This window comes from Topomyia yanbarensis, chromosome 2 (assembly GCF_030247195.1).
Source record: "Topomyia yanbarensis strain Yona2022 chromosome 2, ASM3024719v1, whole genome shotgun sequence".
Lineage (NCBI taxonomy): Eukaryota > Metazoa > Arthropoda > Insecta > Diptera > Culicidae > Topomyia > Topomyia yanbarensis.
The window spans coordinates 318,939,813-318,958,086 of NC_080671.1; the positions used below are offsets into that span (position 1 = coordinate 318,939,813).

At 36.9% G+C, this 18,274-nt stretch overlaps 2 protein-coding genes across 7 annotated transcripts in view; one reads left to right on the top strand and one right to left on the bottom strand.

Moving 5' to 3' along the window:
* Positions 1–18,274, top strand: part of LOC131683731 (flotillin-2) — a 503,804-nt gene that overhangs the window by 31,578 nt on the left and 453,952 nt on the right. The window lies entirely within an intron of this gene.
* LOC131683720 (glucose dehydrogenase [FAD, quinone]-like) lies at positions 16,054–18,266 on the bottom strand. Its single transcript, XM_058965958.1, has 3 exons — positions 18,112–18,266; positions 17,828–18,049; positions 16,054–17,771 (listed from the first exon to the last, which is right to left on the bottom strand). Exons 1-3 carry the CDS (start codon positions 18,263–18,265, stop codon positions 16,261–16,263), a joined length of 1,887 nt encoding a protein of 628 aa, XP_058821941.1. The 5' UTR covers position 18,266; the 3' UTR covers positions 16,054–16,260.

Sequence of the window (18,274 nt, forward strand, 5' to 3'; positions counted from 1 at the left end):
AGTGCTGAATAACAGACCAGTTCTATAAATTACTACAGTATACCATCTCCGTTTTGGCGCTTCTGATAAGCGCGGAAATTTTCTACTCAGCGATCATCTCTTCATATTCCGATGTAATATATAGTTTGATAACTTCACCTTTATTTTAGTTTTGAGCTAACATATTGCTTGTGTAAGAGCATGTTCAGGAGAGTTTCAGTTTTAGATTTATAATTTTGACAGTTCTATAAAATAAAACGGAAAATTTTAAAACTGGAACTTTCTGTCCCCAGCAGCAATTTTAGCGGGTGTTCTATTCAGTTTAAAATTCATGTCTAGCCATGCCTTCAGCGTTACTGCATTCAAATTTATTTTTCCGCAGTCTATCGGTTCTAAGTGTCTCTGCTGAAAACTTTGCATGTATTTAAAACACAGTTCTAAATGTGTTTTAAAATCAGCAACAAATAGAACGGCGTCGTATAACAGTTTTAAATTTTGAAACAAAACTGGTCGAAATAATAAAACAAAACGCTCTGCTGGGGATGTGCATGTTTCAGTTCCAGTTCTACTTTGAAACTCCTATATAAAATAAAACGCTCCTGAACATGCCCTAAGGTTTCTGTTTGTGTACTTTGTAAGGAGAGTGAAGCCCTCGTTGACATCACTGATTTACAAGACACTAATTTTGTGACGCAGGTAGTTCGTATGTTTTTGAACTGCTGATTCCGATAATAAATATAGTTTTCCCTATATCGGGAAGCGTTACATGAATATTAATTATGTTCGTCTTTTAGTACTGCATCTGCGTTCGGCTCAGAAGTATCTCCCTAGACTCGATAATTTTTTCGACACTTTCAAACGTGCGTAACTTTCTTGATACTTAACCAAAATTAACCAAATTTAACCCAGGTGCTCTTTAAAGTGCATTGTTTAAATCCGCTAGTTTTGCAGTTGTCAGTGAGATTCCAGTCGAGATGGAAGGAAATCAGCAAACCGTTCGTGAAAGTATTTTGTTCACTCACAAGCAAAATCTTGGATTGTCGCACCGCGCATTGAGAAAACTAATACATCATTTAACTGTCTCAAGGGTCCACCAAAGATTCCAGGAACAGGTGATAGTAGACCAGAAGTCGGAAACTGGACGAAAGTCGGGTATAACGCGTAAAAAATCGACAGTGCACTGACTTGTTTATTTCAAGCGGATTCCGAATATTTCGGAGTCTTAGCCAAAGTCTCGTCCAGAGGGTCAAGAAGCGACCCGGATTGAATAATGATGAGACATACATTAAAGCGGGTTTCCAGCAACTGTCGGGACAGGAATATTTCACGGATAAGGACAAGTTTTCTGTGGATGACCGTTTCAAACTGAAGAAGCTGTCTGCATGCCATACGCACTTGTGGCAAACGTAGTTAACCTTTCGTGACCAAAGGCACCATGGAGGTCAGCATTCTCCCTGCTGTTTCCCAATTGCAGACGAAACGGGATATGTCACCCACTAAAACACTGATTAAGGCCAATTGGAACGTGATTCTGAATGTGATATTCTTTGTACGGTTCAGATATGTGCGGGCATAGGAACTTCACGATTGCGTGTATCATCGCGAAGGGCTCGAACGTGTGCACGTTAACGTGTTCGATCGCGTGGGCTTTTGTATGTTGCGTGTGCTAGCGTGTGTAACTTCGCGTGTATAAATTCTATTATATAACCGTGTGTCCATTCGCATATTCTTGTGTGTTCTTGGATGATCGCGCGCGGACCATAAATCTGATACTTAATTTTCAGTGTACGCTTCAGATGCTAGAGGAGAGTGAGTTCTCCTATATCACTACAGTTCCCGGTCATGTCGCCATGGAATGTGTTGTCTAGTGAATGCGCGCGTCATTTTGTATTGGTCCTACTGAAGGCATTGACCTAGGCTGCTAGGATTGAGAGTAGGAGCTTCCGGACGTAACCGATTCATGATCGCGCGAATACAGGCGTTTGTAGGTTCATTCTCTTGACCGCGTTTGTAAATCTATAAGTGCTAAAACGGTCACTTAGTCACCAAGGTGTTATCCTGTTTACGTGATCGCGGACGTTGGTGTGCGTGAATGATCACCAAGGGCTCGAGCGTTTGTATGTTAACATTTTTGTCGCTTGAGCTAGCGTGTATGTAACTCCTCGTGCATATATTTGATTTTTAAACCGTATGGCTATTCGCATATTCGCATTTATTCTTGAATGATCGCCTGCAGACCATGAATTTGATGCTTAATTTTTAGTGTATGGTACAGATGCTAGAAGAAAGGATATTTCACCATATCACTAAAGTTCTCGGTCATGTTGCCGTGGAACGTATTGTCTAGTGACTATGAGCTTAATTTTTTGATTAGCCCAACTAAAGGCATGAATCTAATTTAAGATATAGTAATAAAAGATAATATAATATGCCGAATAAAGAAAAAACAAAAGAAATTTATTTGAAGCTCATAATATGATTGGTATTATTTTTGGTACACATGAGTAGTGGAAAAGCAAACTACTAGAATTATAACAAAAACAGACTAATTCAGTTGAAGAAAAGAACACATGCAGCATGTAATCAATCAACTACTTGTAATCGTTTAAATGCCAGCAAACGAAGCTTATTTATTACGACAATTGCATTCCATTAGAATTTTTACATGGTATACTGACCAGAAATGGTCGATTCACATGCGTCGGTAAATAAATCGTACCTTAATTTGTCCAATCCGATTTTCCCGACTGTATCGAATCGAATTCACGAATCTAATACGGGTAAAAAGTGACCAACGAATCCTAGCAAGGATTACCCACTAGTCTACCATATACGCCAGTTCTGTATCCATTCCCTGGTTCAGCTGTCACAAATACTCAGCCGAACACATATAGAGTGAAACATACGACTAGCACATAACAATTGTACACTAGTACGAAAAACTACAATTATTACTATGGTACACAAACACTACTTCTGCATTTTTAATTAGCCTGCTCCGGAGGACGAAGTCGACCTATAAATCGACATACAATGACCTCCACTGCGAGCTTTTTATTTTGTGAAATCATTTATAATTGTATGGAGGAGAATTAAAAAATGTAAAAATTTCGTAATCGATCTTGAAGCACTTTACGGGCGTTTAATGTAAAATTGCATTCTATTATAATATCTCATCTTTTGAGATTCCCTCCAACATTTTTACACAATCGTAACATTGTTCTTAATATTTAAGGAAAAAATTAGCAAAATTTTGGTCCAACTTAAAAAAAATCAATTTATGATAATTGCAGAATACATAAGTTCCCTTTCCTAGGTTAATAGATTTGATGGTACTGCAAACATCATCAAGCATATTTCGTGCATCAGTTTTGAATTATAAATTCGAATTGGTGCATGCGAAGTTACATACACACTAGAACACATTATTATGCAAACGCTCGAGCCTTTCGCGATCACGTACATCTACGTCCGCGATCTCGCATGGTATCACCCTGGTGACTAAGTGAATGTGAATGATAACACGTTCCATGGCGACATGACCGGCAAATCTGGTGATATGGAAGAACTCACTCTCCTTTGGCATCGGAACCGTACATTGAAAATTAAGTATCAGATTCACGGTCCGCGCGATCATCCAAAGACGCGCGAATATGCGAATGCACACACGGTTAGAAAAATCAAATTTATATACAGGTTACATACACGCTCGCACAGGGGACATACAAATGCCTACGTGATCGAACCCTTTAACGTACAAACGCTCGAGCCCTTCGCGATTATACACTAAAACGAACATGCAATCGCGATCATCCACGCACAACTACGCCCAAGATTTCGTAAACACAAAACGCCCCGATAATCTAGTGAACGCTATTACTTATACCGTAAAACTGGGTATCTTTGACCACCGGGGTAAGTTTGATCAAATGAGACTTTTTTCAGTACTATACGATAACAAAATCATTGAAATAAAAAACAAACCATATTCTAAACTTGTTCAGCTTCTATCAGTAACGAGTGTTTCGTCTTTTCATGTACTATTTATGAGCTTAAATTCTAATTGAAAAAGATACAACTCTCATGCATCATTTCAATCTGTTCAAACAATACCTTGTATATTTATGAAATCAGTCAACTTCAACTAAACTGATATTTTTGTTAGAAACCGTAAATATTTTTGTCCAATAATTCATTAAAAAATTCGAGATTTTTGTTGCTAACTATTTTATTTCGAATATTTTCCTGAAAATGTTCGATAAAAGCCAAATGTATTCTTCTAGGCAATTTTGTTCTCGTTCGAGACGTCACAATACCGGGCCATGAAATTGCCTGCAGATATGCAATTTACACAACATTTCAAGCGTTATCTCTCAATTCGATAGATATATTTTGTGGATCAAATTTATTCCAAAAGCATCGAATGAATATTTACAACAAAGTAAAGTTATTTTTATAGTAAACAAAATAAAATACCCAACTATTTGAACATTTTCAATCTATGAGTACCAGTACTTGTTTTAAAAATACAAACAGTTACATCTACTTGAAGTGAAGATAGTTATTCGAAAAACTTTTGAAAAAGTGATCGATGTTCCCCCGTTTTACGGTACCCTGATTAGCGCGACAAATAAAGCAAATAAACGCTCATTTCCACTCGATAGTAATGTCCCTACGCCCGCACATCTGAACCGTACACTCAATATCGTAATCAGAATCACTCACCGCTGCAAACAATTTTTTTTTCGTAAATGTTCGTTGGTTTGCCAAATCGCATTTTTTTATTTAATTTTTTTTTCCATACATTTAATAATTTCCATGTTATCAGTAATTTAAAAATGTTCAATTTTATTCAAAAACTCATAACTTGAAAAAATATCACATTCAGCCTAAACAAAAAATACGTGTGAATTATTCTTTGTTGAAGAATGTAAGGAAATATTTTAGGAGGAATTAAAATTTTGATAGAAAATCTGATGTGGAATATCCCACACTTCTGTAATAATATAGGACGAACGACCTATTGAGGTCGAAGCCCCAATAAATAATAACACAAGGCAATATTTAATTATACCTACATAAATATACCGTTAATATTTGATTCCAAATCGAATACGTTCCTTCAAATTAAAATTTGTGCTAATCAATGATGGGGAGCTGTAATGTACGTTACATTGAAAACATACATTCGGCGTGTACAGCGCACAGTATACATTATGCACCTAGTTCAACTGATCTGTAATTTGACCTAGAGTACTGACTGGTTTTCGTCGAAATTCTGGCTCAAATGACAACCAGTTCCGAGAATTCCAGATGACTGAGCATGACTGTCACATTGAACATTCACTCGCTAAAAAACAGAAATGTGCTGTTTTAAAGTAATTGGTTATGTGATTTCATAATTGTTTACTTGAATGTGTTATTTGGCGATATTTTTCACATAAAAATATTTTTACTTTCACTAGTTATTAGTATTCAGTTTTTCCTCACACATTTTTCTCAGAAACTAGCCCACATGCTGGCCATGATGGCCTGCTATCTATTCTAATAAATGGGACAAGCTACATAAGGCCGTGTTCTGTGTAACAATCGCCTTAGGGGGTGAACAACCTGCTCTCACCTTTCTTCGCTATCTTTTCCTCTCCGGGATATAATGACCTGCACTTGCCATCGATATGTGCTACTTCATGTCGTTGCTGCTATGGTGCAAGATTTGCTGCAAATCCATGAGAGAAAGGAAGATATAATAAAACCGGCTTCGCAAGCTGTCATATTCTGTTGAAAGGGTTATCCCTAAACTACGTAGAAATCTGGACCAAATACCTCGCCGAAAAACATGTTTTGGAGATCAGAGCAGTGTTTCTAATTTTTGGCGGTTTCAGCGGTGCGCTGTTCAAGGATGATCCCTAAAGGCAATCGACCTATCTTCCGAAGGGATTCTTCATTAAAGAAGGAAAGCTGTCTTTGAAGTGTTTTAATTAACACTACTTATTGCCTGCTAGCGTTGGGCATGCATATCTAGAAGTACAGAACAACAATCTTGTCTATATCAATTCTCAAACTGTGACGAATCAGGTAATCTTAATGTGTGACTAGACAACTTTCATTGTATATGGTAGTTTTGATTATACGTGGTGTTTGTTTTGACTTTTCGGAAATCAGTACAGTAATAAAATGTTGATAGTTTCTACGTTACATGCTTGTGATTTAAACATAAGACTTAAAACAATCATAGTAAGCCCCAAATTCATTGAAAGCTGATGTAGCTGTTGAGAAGAATGAAAGATTACGCCCATTCCCAGCGTCTTCTAAATTGAGAAGGGCGATAAAACAAAGCTGTACGCCGTGGTACGAAAAGACATCGCTAAGCTCAGTGCGGATACTCGGTTTGAGTAGAGGAGAACAAGATGATAATTGATGTAAATCTAACCTGGAACTGACGTGCGGAGGGGATTGGACCATTTTGGACCTCGGTAAATCATGACCGACCTTGACCAGGGCCACTCATTCCTATGATACCACGGCAAATAATACTACCCTTGCCAGTTGTAAGAAGAAGATCAATTAAAGGAGATTTTGTTGGCTTTTTAATTTGATGTCAGTCAATTCCTCAAACGGGTTATCTTTTCAAAAGCAGCAATATTTTCAAGAGCCAATTTCTTGAAGTGTCCGGCAAATGATTCAAGAATTTTGATACAGACATGCCAAGTCATATAGATCGAATGATAAATTTGTGTTCAGAGCCTGATTGGAACAGCTTAAAATTGCTCAAATATAAGTGGCGGTCAAAAACACAAATGATATCCAGTGTTTGAAATACATGGAAATAATTATTATCTCGTAACAAGTTATTATCAACATTTCTAATTACTAATTTACTACAGAAAACCTTATTGATACTTTAGCGTTTTATAATCTAGTCATAGTCAACGAAGCATTTCTAATTATACTAGATCAAAAATAAAAGTACAACCCTCGTGTACATACAATGTGCCAAAAGCATGATCCATACCCCGGTTGTTGCAGAATTCGTTATTGTAGAATCGACTCTCAAACCTGTTCCCACTGCTTCACCGCATCTGTCCCTCTTCCACTTCTATCACCAGCATGAAATCAAACTTTGTGGAGTTTCCTTTTCAAACACTTATGTTCTTATTCATAAAGATTACTTTTGTTGAAACCCTCTGAAAGAATACATGCTAAGATTGTTTTTTGTGAAAGGGAATTGCGGTTTGTTCTCCTGATGTTTAGGCCTCCGGCGAGTGTTATGCTTTTCCTATTTATTTGTTTCTGTGCGAAGAGGAAATACTTCAATGACACCCGACGATAAGTGGCATGCAAAATATTTACCGAGTATGGTTGCACGAAGTCTGACAATTTCATCCACTCTCTTTGATCGATATGATGACCCGTTAGAAAGTGAACATGCTGCTTGCAGTGTTCTACTTTGTGATGTTTCAATTTCATACTCTATGGTATGGAGGTTGGCATCAGATATATGAAATTGTCCCGAAATCTAACGGCTTTCGCGAATGAGTTCTCATGCGCGAAGAAGACGTGGGCAAGCAAAATTTAATCTGATGGTGTAGTGCGAATGTCGACAACTAATTAACCTGTTTTGATGGAGAAAGCACATACCGTCGACTGAATCACAGTTATGTCAATTGATGCAGTTTGGAGTCCGTATTTTGTCAATGCATTTATCTTTCCTGGTGCGCTGATTGTTGGTAAAACATTCACTGGAAATCTATATTCTCTATAAAAATAAAAAACGCCTCGGGGTAACCTCATTTTTCACTATTTTCATTTATTTAGAAACACGGAAACTTTTGCTGATTTGTATAAGACTTTGAAGGGGGTAAATCAGTTTTAAATAATTTTTGACGATACAGGGAGTGTTAGTTTATTCACGGCATTTTCATATAATATGGCAATAGTTGAGCAATGTTTTACCAAATTTACATTACAAAAAATTGAAAATTGCGCGAGTAAATTTCCGTAGGCACCTCGGAAAAATTGCACAATTCTTCTTCACATAATTCTCCAGTTAACTACTAGAGTTTTCGCTTTCAAAATTTTTATAACTAATATTTCCTTCCCTGGGTTTGACGATATTGCAAACATCATCAAGCATATTTCGTACATCAGTGCTAAAGAATCTCTGGCAGACGATTGCTTCAAGATGGTTGTTGCATTACGCCTCGATAGTGGTGCATCGAGTAGACTGAGATGGCTTATGAGCCTTTTTTGTTTCGTGTTTTTTCATACTCTGCACCAGCCCCAACTAACGATCATCCATTGGCCTGTGTGGGCTGGCTTAGTTACGTCCGAAAGTCCCTGTCCTTGGCCCTAATAGAACAGGTCTAATGTCTGCAGGTGGATAAACTAAAAAATGACGCTTATATCCACTAGACAACACAATCCATGGCGACATGACCGGGAACTCTAGTGACATGGAAGTACTCACTTGCTCCAGTCTATCTTAAACCTTGTACAAAGTAGAAGTTAAAAATCGTTACGCTATTGGTACCAGTGAAGCAAACCTGCGCTTTGTTCTAAATACAATGCACAAATAATATACCTAATATCGTTGCCCTGGCAGGGCAGCGAAGTGAGTCTGCTAAACGAAACAAAAGTGCCCGTGGGATAATGCGATTTCTATTGACTTTAATACAACTCGTGTTAGACCCACAGTTCAGTGGGTGGAACAACTAGTTTAAGTGAAAATGGAGCTTAATCTCGCGAAAGTTACGTACATACAGCTGTACCACGTCAAAAACGTGATTACTTTTAGAAGTTTAGCACAGGCAGAAAACTTAATTGCAAAAAACAACTTGCAACACGAGGTCGAATTTAATAACACTAGAGTCAAGATCCCCGTGTATATGATGATGATCGGGCACTAAGGAAAATTACATCACACGAATTATGTCGCAATACGAAGAAGTGGAATCTATTCCAAATGACACTTGGAGAAATTTTTGCACTGGTATTCTCAACGGCGTTTGTACCTTCCTACATGACTATCGAATGCAAATTACCGAAGGATGGCGTAGTCTATAAGCAAACAACGCTGAGCACATATCCCGGGCAGACCCCAACATGCCAATTCTGTAACCATACAGCCCACTACGGAAAAACATGCGCCGAATCAACTAGCCAAAACTCATCTACTATAGGCAGCAAACACGACAACTGCTCCCAAACCAACAACTATCACCATCACCAATAAAGAAGCAAATACCGATGAAGACTGACTTACATCAGCGAACCGTAAGAACAAGAAACAAAGAAGAACATTTGATCGTGAACAGCAAGAAAGCAGTACCGATGATGACAAGGACGTGAACGAAAAGGCGAAAGAAGACAGACTGAATGACCCCCAAGCTGCGACGGATAAGGCAACTAATGCTTCACCGCCTAGGAAAATGATCTCAACACGCAGCAGCAAACTGCGTCAACAAGATCTGGCAGACAGACATTCTTAGGATTTTTCTTTTTACTTATTGTAATAATTTAAAAGATCCACGGCTCAGGTATGCTAACGCATTGATTCGTGTCAAATAAACCTTGAGAAAAAAAACTCAATTTGTTGTAGTATCTGAACCGTACATCGAAATTTCAGCACCAGATTCATGGCCGGCGTGCGATCATCCAAAAACAAACGCGAAAATGCGAAGGGACATGCGGTTATAAAATAGAATCTATACACACGAAGTTACATACACGTTAGCACACGCGACATACATACTCTCGAGACCTTCACTATAATACACGCGAACGCGAAGTCCCCACGCTTGCACATATCTGAACCGCACAATAAATATCACATTCAGATTAACGGCCCGCTGCAATTGACCTTAAGCAGTGTTTTAGTGGGTGACATTTCCCGTCTCGTCTGCAATTGTAGTGTGTGATTCTGACGGGGAGCCGTACCGAGACCCTAGCTCTACAACTCCAGTAGGATAACCCTCAAACTGCCTTGGATTTGTGTGAGCTGTTTGTCAAATTTTTAGCTGAGAATACTGCCTCTGGCATGGAATCAGAAAATCGTACTCCGTGGGACCGGAAGGCATTCCAGCTGTCGTTTATAGTCGCTGTATTGTTTATTTAGCCGAACCTTTGTGCAACATTTTTAATAAGTCGTTTGAACAAGGCGAATTTTCGGTGATTTGGAAACAATAGTTTATTTCAAATTGTGGGTAGTGTGGTTCTAAATTCATTAAAATCTGGAAATTAACTTTTTCATTGTTCGAGATGGAGTTTCAGAAAATCGAAGACAATCACATTTTGAAAAACTTTGTCGAAGACACTGGAGCTCTGTCTTCTACTTTTCTTTTTACAATAAATTTAGCTGGAATATTTTGGGTGTTTCTTAAAAAATGGTTTTATTTGTATACAGTGCATATTTTAATTTTGATTTTTTGTTAAGATATTAAAAATACTTTCAGATATTTTTGTTTTGTTAGAATTTTATATATACTTTTTACTAAAAATAAACTATTTTTGTGTAAATTTAGTGCATTTACCATTTTTTGGTGATGTAGATTACAAGTGTGATATTTCATATGGTAGAAACGGTATTAAATGTTATGTATCATAATCGAAAATAATTGTATTTTAAAAAGTTACATTTTTATTATAAAGTTCTCATAACAGCGGAATAAAAATAGTGTAGCAGTTGGTTCATATGAACAAATTATGCCTCCTAAAAAAATCCGCAAGGTATCCAAAGGTTACTTTAGTGTTAAAAACTGCATTAGTTATATAAATAAGACCATTAAACGGTTCAATTTAAGATTTTGCTAAAATTAGAATTACCATAGTTTCGGTTTAAACGAAAAGAAGGGCCGTGCAAAGTACGACAACTTTTCTAAACATATTATAAGCCTATGTTATTTAGTTTTAGCAAAAAAGTAAAATTCCTACTGAATTTACATTCAAAATCAGTTACATATCTTATTTTTCTAGGATCATATGTGAACTCCATCGAACAGTAATTGTTCGCCAGTCTCGATGGTGCTACACAACCATCCCATTAAGGCAAATTCAATAAAAATCTGATGACATCATATATCGACGCTTCGTGCATCTCTAAGACATCAAAAATACGAATTCGATTTCCGAAATTACTACGGTGATTGTTCAATGATTGACATTTTCGAATATTAACCAGTATCATGTCCGATTGAGCTTGAATTTTACATAGGGTTCTATTCGAGGTGCTAAATCTTTTGCATACAATTCGTTGAATTCAATGGTCATTTCCTCCCATATATTTCATTGGCATGCATATGTTTTACATATGAGTAAAGCCATGTCAAGTGATCCTCGAATTTTTCGCAAAATCACCGATCTTCATGAAATATATTTTATTGTATAGGGATTATAGTGAATAGCTTTTGGTATAAATATTTCATTACAATTGCTTTTTTTCTTTAAGATATTAACCCTTAAACTTTATTGCATGATAAAATTGAAAATTTTATATCTCAAAAACTACTGAAGATAATTCAATGAATTTTTGCACACTAATGGAATGATATTTGCACTATCGTATAAAAATGTTTTTGCTTTATAATAGTGTAAATAACGGTACTTTGCATCTATTTAAAGTTTTCAGTTGATTTTTTTCTTGTGTTCTTCACGCTAAAAATTTTTAAAACTTAATCTGAATTATGCGAAAATCTTTCACCTTCAATAATCTGTATTGATAATTTTTCATTTTTGTTCCTATCGAGAGTTATATAGGATTTTGTAACTGTGCGCTTTTTCAACGCACGGCCCACTTTGATGCAACACGCGAGAACGTACATATTGGCAACGCCGCACGTCGCAACGTCCTAATGCGCAACGCTTTGAAGGAGCGCATTTTATGTTCAAAATTGGCATCTCTGAGATTAAAGCAAAAAGACAAACTTTTCTTTATGGATAATTGAAAGTGATGTTTTCTGAGTAATTTGCATGCTCTTTAGCGTTATTATATTGTTCAAGAGTTATTTAATTTTCTGACACTCAATACCTCAGACAAGTGCGCTCGGTTGTTGCCAGCCGATGAGCAAAGTTGAGCAGTGGGCATGTTTTAATCTGTGTTGGCATTTTTTCGCAAATTGACATACTTCACCACGTTTTATTTTCAGTTGGTTCTGTCTAAGAGGTTACACGGTATATTGTGAATCTTTTCTTAAATCCACATAGCGCCTTTTCAGCCATGCGTCATCGGGTCGTGCGATAAATTACGCGCTCATTTAATTTGCATCAGTGCGAGTGAGAAAACGTTTTGACGTGTATTTTTGTTTCGATCGTACTTGGGTGTTTCCCATATAGAGAGAACTGGACGAAATGCTATATTATCTCAAGATATACAATATTTGCTCAAAAAACATTCGATTGATTTATGTTATAAATATGGGTCGATCACACGAATGATATATTCCGTTAAAAAAATTTCATAATATTTTTTCGTCGTATCTTATTTTTATGGCATCCATGTGGAGTGATAAATTTAAAAATTATATTGGTCAACACACGTGTAGCATATGTCGTAATGGGCGCAAAAAATACAGCGAAAATATGGACATGAACAAAACACAATTTTCCTTAAATTTTCAATTTTACATTCCGTGTTTATAGTAATGGGTTTCTCTATAACGCGTTTAAAATATAGGAAAATTTACACGTTTAATTTTTCTTCTTATAGTGTTTGCCAATGTAATGGAACTGGAATATTCGATGACTCTACAGGTACATCCGGAAAACTGTAACGATGATTTTGAAATAAAGATCGTTTATGATTTATTGAAATTCGACAAAAATAAATAATATCTTACCAGAACTTGGACAACCACCAATCAACAGAATTAACAGAAGCAATACTGATAAAAAACCCAAACATCGATGCGATTGAAAAACAGATTTTATGTAAATTTTTTTCAAAAGACACATCGTTGTTCACTCGGTGAAAATAAAAACGTGAAATAAAATGCTGTTGGCATAAGATTTTACACTTTCATATAGTAATGTTGTAGAATAAAAAAGAATTTGGATATAACGTAGATGTATTTTGACTAACAAAAGTGTTTTTAAAGATGTTAATTGTTAGTAGCGTTAAATTATAATAATAAAAAATATATTAAACAACTATAATTTTTGTTGTGCACTTCAGTCAAAAAAATTTAACGCATCTCAAAATATCCGGAAAAAATCACCTTCGATAATTCGTATTGAAAAGTTTGCCCTTTTGCGCTAAGATATGGTTTCTTTTAGTCATGCGATGCGCACTTCCCACACGATGCGCTTTCTGACGTAGTGACGTGCGACGTTGCCAATATGAACGTTCTCGCGGGCTGCATCAAAGTGGGCCGTGCATTGAAACAGCGCACTGTTACAAAATCCTCCATAACTCTCGATAGGAACAAAAATGAAAAATTATCAATACAGTGAAAGATTGCCGCATAACTTAACATACGTTTTGAAAATTTTTAGCGTGAAGAACACAAGAAAATATGCAATTGAAAATTTTAAATAGATGTAAAGTACCGTTATTCACGCAATTATAAAGTAAAAATATTTTTATAAGATAGTGCAAATATCATACCATAAGTGTGCAAAAATTCATTGAATTATCTTCAGTAGTTTTTGAGATATAAAATTTTCAATTTTATCATGCAATAAAGTTTAAGGGTTAATATCTTAAAGAAAAAAAGGAATTTTAACGAAATATTTATACCAAAAGCTATTCACCATAATCCCTATACAATAAAATATACCTCATGAAGATCGGTGATTTTGCGAAAAATTCGAGGATCACTTGACATGGTTTTACTCATATACAACAGTTTCCCCTACCGTGTCACTCGGAAATTTGGCGCGTTGATGAGCAGAGAAAGAGTAGTTACGCTTCATGCAATATTCGCCATCAAGGCGGACAGTAAAAAACTCTCGATCTACAGTTAGGCGTTTCCAGTTCATTTACACACGCGGTTTAGCGTGCCGATCAAAGGAGACGGATGGTAGTCAACTAAGTGCGTTAAATTGAATATTTTATATATTGAATATTATGAATTTAATAAATATAACAAATATAATTAATTTAATAAATATGAGACATAACTTATTATGAGAAGAGTGGTGTTCAACTGATTTTGTGTGGTTAAAGGTCACAGTTTTACACTTTTAATAGCTGAGCACAAAAATAATGTTCATACTTTCCAAAGATATTAATATGTGTGGAACACATATATATTTTCAGGGTTACATGCGACCAAAGTAGAAGTAAAAAAAATAATTTTTAAAACTGACGAAAATTATATCTGTTAAACTATTGTCGCTTTAAACCTTAATAAATTTTAATTTGATCTACACATACGGCCCATTTTTGGAAAGGACACCTTTTGAACTGTAAATTTGTTACGTCGATCGGATGTTTATATGAGATACTAACAAATAACTGCAAAGAGTATCCAGAACATGTTTCTGAAAAGAAAACGAAAACGCTTCTTTGGAGAAGAAAATGGACATTGTTTTCGTGCTCAGCGACGCAAAATTGATTAATTATTTTTTTACTTCAATTATAGAGGTTTTAACCTTAAGGTCATTCGCCTCTTCGGGTTAGAAAAATCTCTTAGGAAAAATTTCTAACCCTATGTGCGGGGTCGGGACCCGAACCAAGGTGCGCTGCGTACAAGGCAATCGATTTACCAATACGCTACGCCCACTCCCAAAAAATTGATTTAGCAAACATCTTTTTTTAACGTGATCGCCCCAAAATTTGTAACCTAGTGTTATTAGTCCAATTGGTCGGTGTTAAGTCAGCCCGGACTAAGTCGCAAAACATCAAAAAATGAGATAATGACAGCACTGGATAAAGAATTTCGTCTGCTACATCCGACTTCTGCCAGATTTGAAATATGTAACAATAAACAAGAGTTATGGCAAAAACTAATTTCCAATCATAATGTACGGGATGCTGCGATTCAAACTTTAAACTCGTTTTTCTCGAAATCAATATTTTGTCACTTAGTCCGCTCTGACTTAACACCGACCAATTTTGCACGCGAAAGTTTTTTTTTTTATTTGGATTATAGACTTTAAAGTTTAGGATCATTCGCCTCATTTCGGGTTGGAGAAATTGGAAAAATCACTAACCTTATGTGCGGGGTTGGGAATCGAACCCAGAAGAGCTGCGTACAAGGCAATCGATTAACCGACTACACTATGCTCGTCCCCTACATGAACGCTCTTTTTGATCGACAGCTACATCATCGAATCCCAGTCCAAAGTTTACAGCGGATTGTTACATTCTAATTTATTTACTGGTGTTTTTACGAAATAAGGTCTGACGTTTGACTATTATTTTTGACAGATAATGGAATTTCCACCTTTTACCCTCAAAAAGGCAAGTAGATGCCCGGCTTATCACAATAGTCTAGGTATAGGAAACTTGTAATTAGAAGGGTTTTATTTTTACAGGACTTCAGAAACAGTACAATACACGCTATAAAATATTGACAATTTGAGTTAAAACAAACTAAATTTTTAATCAAAAGATACAAAACAAACAGTTCTATTATATGTTTGGTTGGCGCACGTCCTTTATCTATTCTCAAAATTTTACTATTCCAAAGATAGAAAAATTATAATTTCTTCAAAAACTGCTGAAGCATCATCAAAGACCTTATTTTTGACCATTTGGAAGGTTATTTATCGTTCAGCTTTTAGTTAGAATGTAATATGTATTACATAAGATTTGATGATTACTCTATGTTTTATTTTTATCCGCTTATACGTTTTAGTGTTGTATATTTGTATATTTGGATATAATCAAATATTCTGATAAATATTCTATTTAAATTTCTATGTTTTAGTTAAAACTCTATATATTCTTTTGAAAAACGAGCCGGGATCTTCGAGCGAGTGTTCTGTCCGAATGTTCAACATGTTCAAGCAGGATTTCTCAGTTCCGAAAGCTGTCTGGACCATAGCTTAAACTAAGCGGTTGTCCCCAATTTTGAGTTAGCCGTGTAAATGCAGCGATCACAGGTTTGCGCTCAAGAGGCCTCCGTTTCCGAATATTCTTTCGGTCAAACGTACATTTGGCCTATGTATCTGTCACCAGCAGGTGACAACTATTGTAGACCAAGATTTCAAATATACTCACATTGTCGCAAGAATTCCTCAATGGCTGGATTTAAAGAGCAACATTGTAGTGAAACACACACACATTATGTTTGAACTTTTTTATTTTATTGGTCAGTTTTCGAAATCTCGTTTACTTCTACATCACTCATCCATGTTCAACTTCTGTCCCCAGTTCCAGTGATCTTTTATCATGTCGGAAGCTTTCTCTGCAATCATATAAACTGCCGCTTGTGTGTGGCCAGTTATGGTGGAAGGAATTACACTAGCATCGACGACTCTTAAGCGTTTAATACCGTAGACTCGTAACTTTGGCGAAACTACTGCCTCCGGATCATTTGCTGGACCCATCCGACACGTACTGACCTGATGGTGTAGTGTACTAGCTAACGACCTTATTAAACATTTCCAGTAGGGGTCGGTACCGAAACTATGCTGAGTGCATGTGGGCAACGCAGTATCGATTATGCGAGCATCGATTGCTTTCATTACTGGAGTATCGATGATTCGGAAGGCTTCCTTTATACCTTCTATCATCATTGTGATATCTTCTTCATCATTAAGAAGATTAGAATAGATCAATGGCCAATGCAAAGGATTACTGTCTTTTAAACGTATGTATCCTTTCGATTTTGGGTGGAACAACATAACAGCGATTGTGAATTGATCTTCTCCTTCGTGTGGTTTGTACACTCGATCGTAAATATCCTGTTGCCAAGCACTCCCACGAACAGCCCCCGTCCCGTGGTCGGATGCAGGTGAACCACCAACGAATAGCAGTTCCAAATCGGGAATGTCGCGCACCTCGTTGGAAATGTTAGACTTGATAAATGCCAACGCTTCCAAGGCACCCGGAACGGTAAGTGTTCCGTTGCCTCGTTTCAAATATGCTATCATCTCTGGAACACCTAAGCGGTCGGTGTCGAACGATTCTTTGGTTGTATTTGTTAGAAATGTCAGCGCGATAAGTGCGAGATGATCATGCATGGTTTTACCGACAGGCGAATCTACTAAAACTTGAATTCCGAGTTCTTCCAAATGTTGCTTCGGTCCAATGCCCGATAGCATTAAAAGTTGAGGCGACTGGAATGCACCTGCGGATAGAATTACTTCCTTGCGAACACGAACAGTATGCTTTCGCTTTTGCCATAAATATTCAATTCCTGTCGCCGTTTTCGTGTGTGGATTAATTGTCACTGCCGTCGCTCTAGCATTTGTTAGTATGTGGAGATTCGGTCGCGATGAAACCGAATTTAAATATGCGGATGCAGACGTAACTCTTCTTCCATGATTGGTGGTTGCTTGAAGATAGTCGACACCAATTTGCGTGTCGCCGTTATAATCCACAATATTTCGACCAAGCTGCTTGTTAGCTTCTACAAATGCATGCACGAGCGCAGAACGATATGGGACGTATTCTACATTCACTGGTCCCTTTTTGCCTCGTATTGGGGTTTGGTTCGTATCCTTAAAAGCAGCATTCTCCAATTTTTTAAAGTATGGCAATACCTCACGATAGGACCAACCCTCATTTCCCGCTGATTCCCAGTCATCAAAATCAGCAGGATTCCCTCGGTTATAGATCATGTAATTGATGATTGTGCTTCCTCCGAGTCCTTTGCCTTTGGGCATTGCACAGCGAAAATTTTCAATTCCTATAGAAAAAATTATTTGTAATTCCGAAGATAATTGTCCTATAAGATTTCCCGACCTTCACAATAACCGTTTTGTTTTTCGGCTCTGAAGTTCCAATTAAGAGCAGTAGACTGCAAATATGCCGCAAACAGAGGTACATCTGAGAGAACATTATCACGCCCGCCTGCCTCAATCAACAGAATATTCCACTGTGGAATCTCCGACAATCGATTAGCGAGTACAGCACCAGCATTTCCTCCACCAACGATAACAAAATCATATGATTTTAATAAACGATCTGGAAAGGACGTGTGACATTCATATTGAATTACTATTTGCGAAATTTAAAACGGAGCGTACCTTTAACACTTCCCTGCTTTCCATACCCACTGTATGCACTGGAGGACCAACAGTGTCCATCTTTGCTACATAGTACGAAAATCAACACTAACGGAAAAATAACCACCTTTTGCGACCGCCAATTGAAGTTGGCTCTTCTTACGTTCAGCATCATTCCAACTCG

What these genes read in the sequence shown, in the direction of transcription:
- LOC131683720 (XM_058965958.1), bottom strand. Translation starts at nt 18,265, where the DNA reads ATGATGCTGAACGTAAGAAGAGCCAACTTCAATTGGCGGTCGCAAAAG. An exon ending in AAAGCAGGGAAGTGTTAAAG is followed by an intron (nt 18,050 to 18,111) that starts GTACGCTCCGTT and finishes CGTCCTTTCCAG; the next exon opens with ATCGTTTATTAAAATCATAT. An exon ending in ACAAAACGGTTATTGTGAAG is followed by an intron (nt 17,772 to 17,827) that starts GTCGGGAAATCT and finishes TTTTTTCTATAG; the next exon opens with GAATTGAAAATTTTCGCTGT.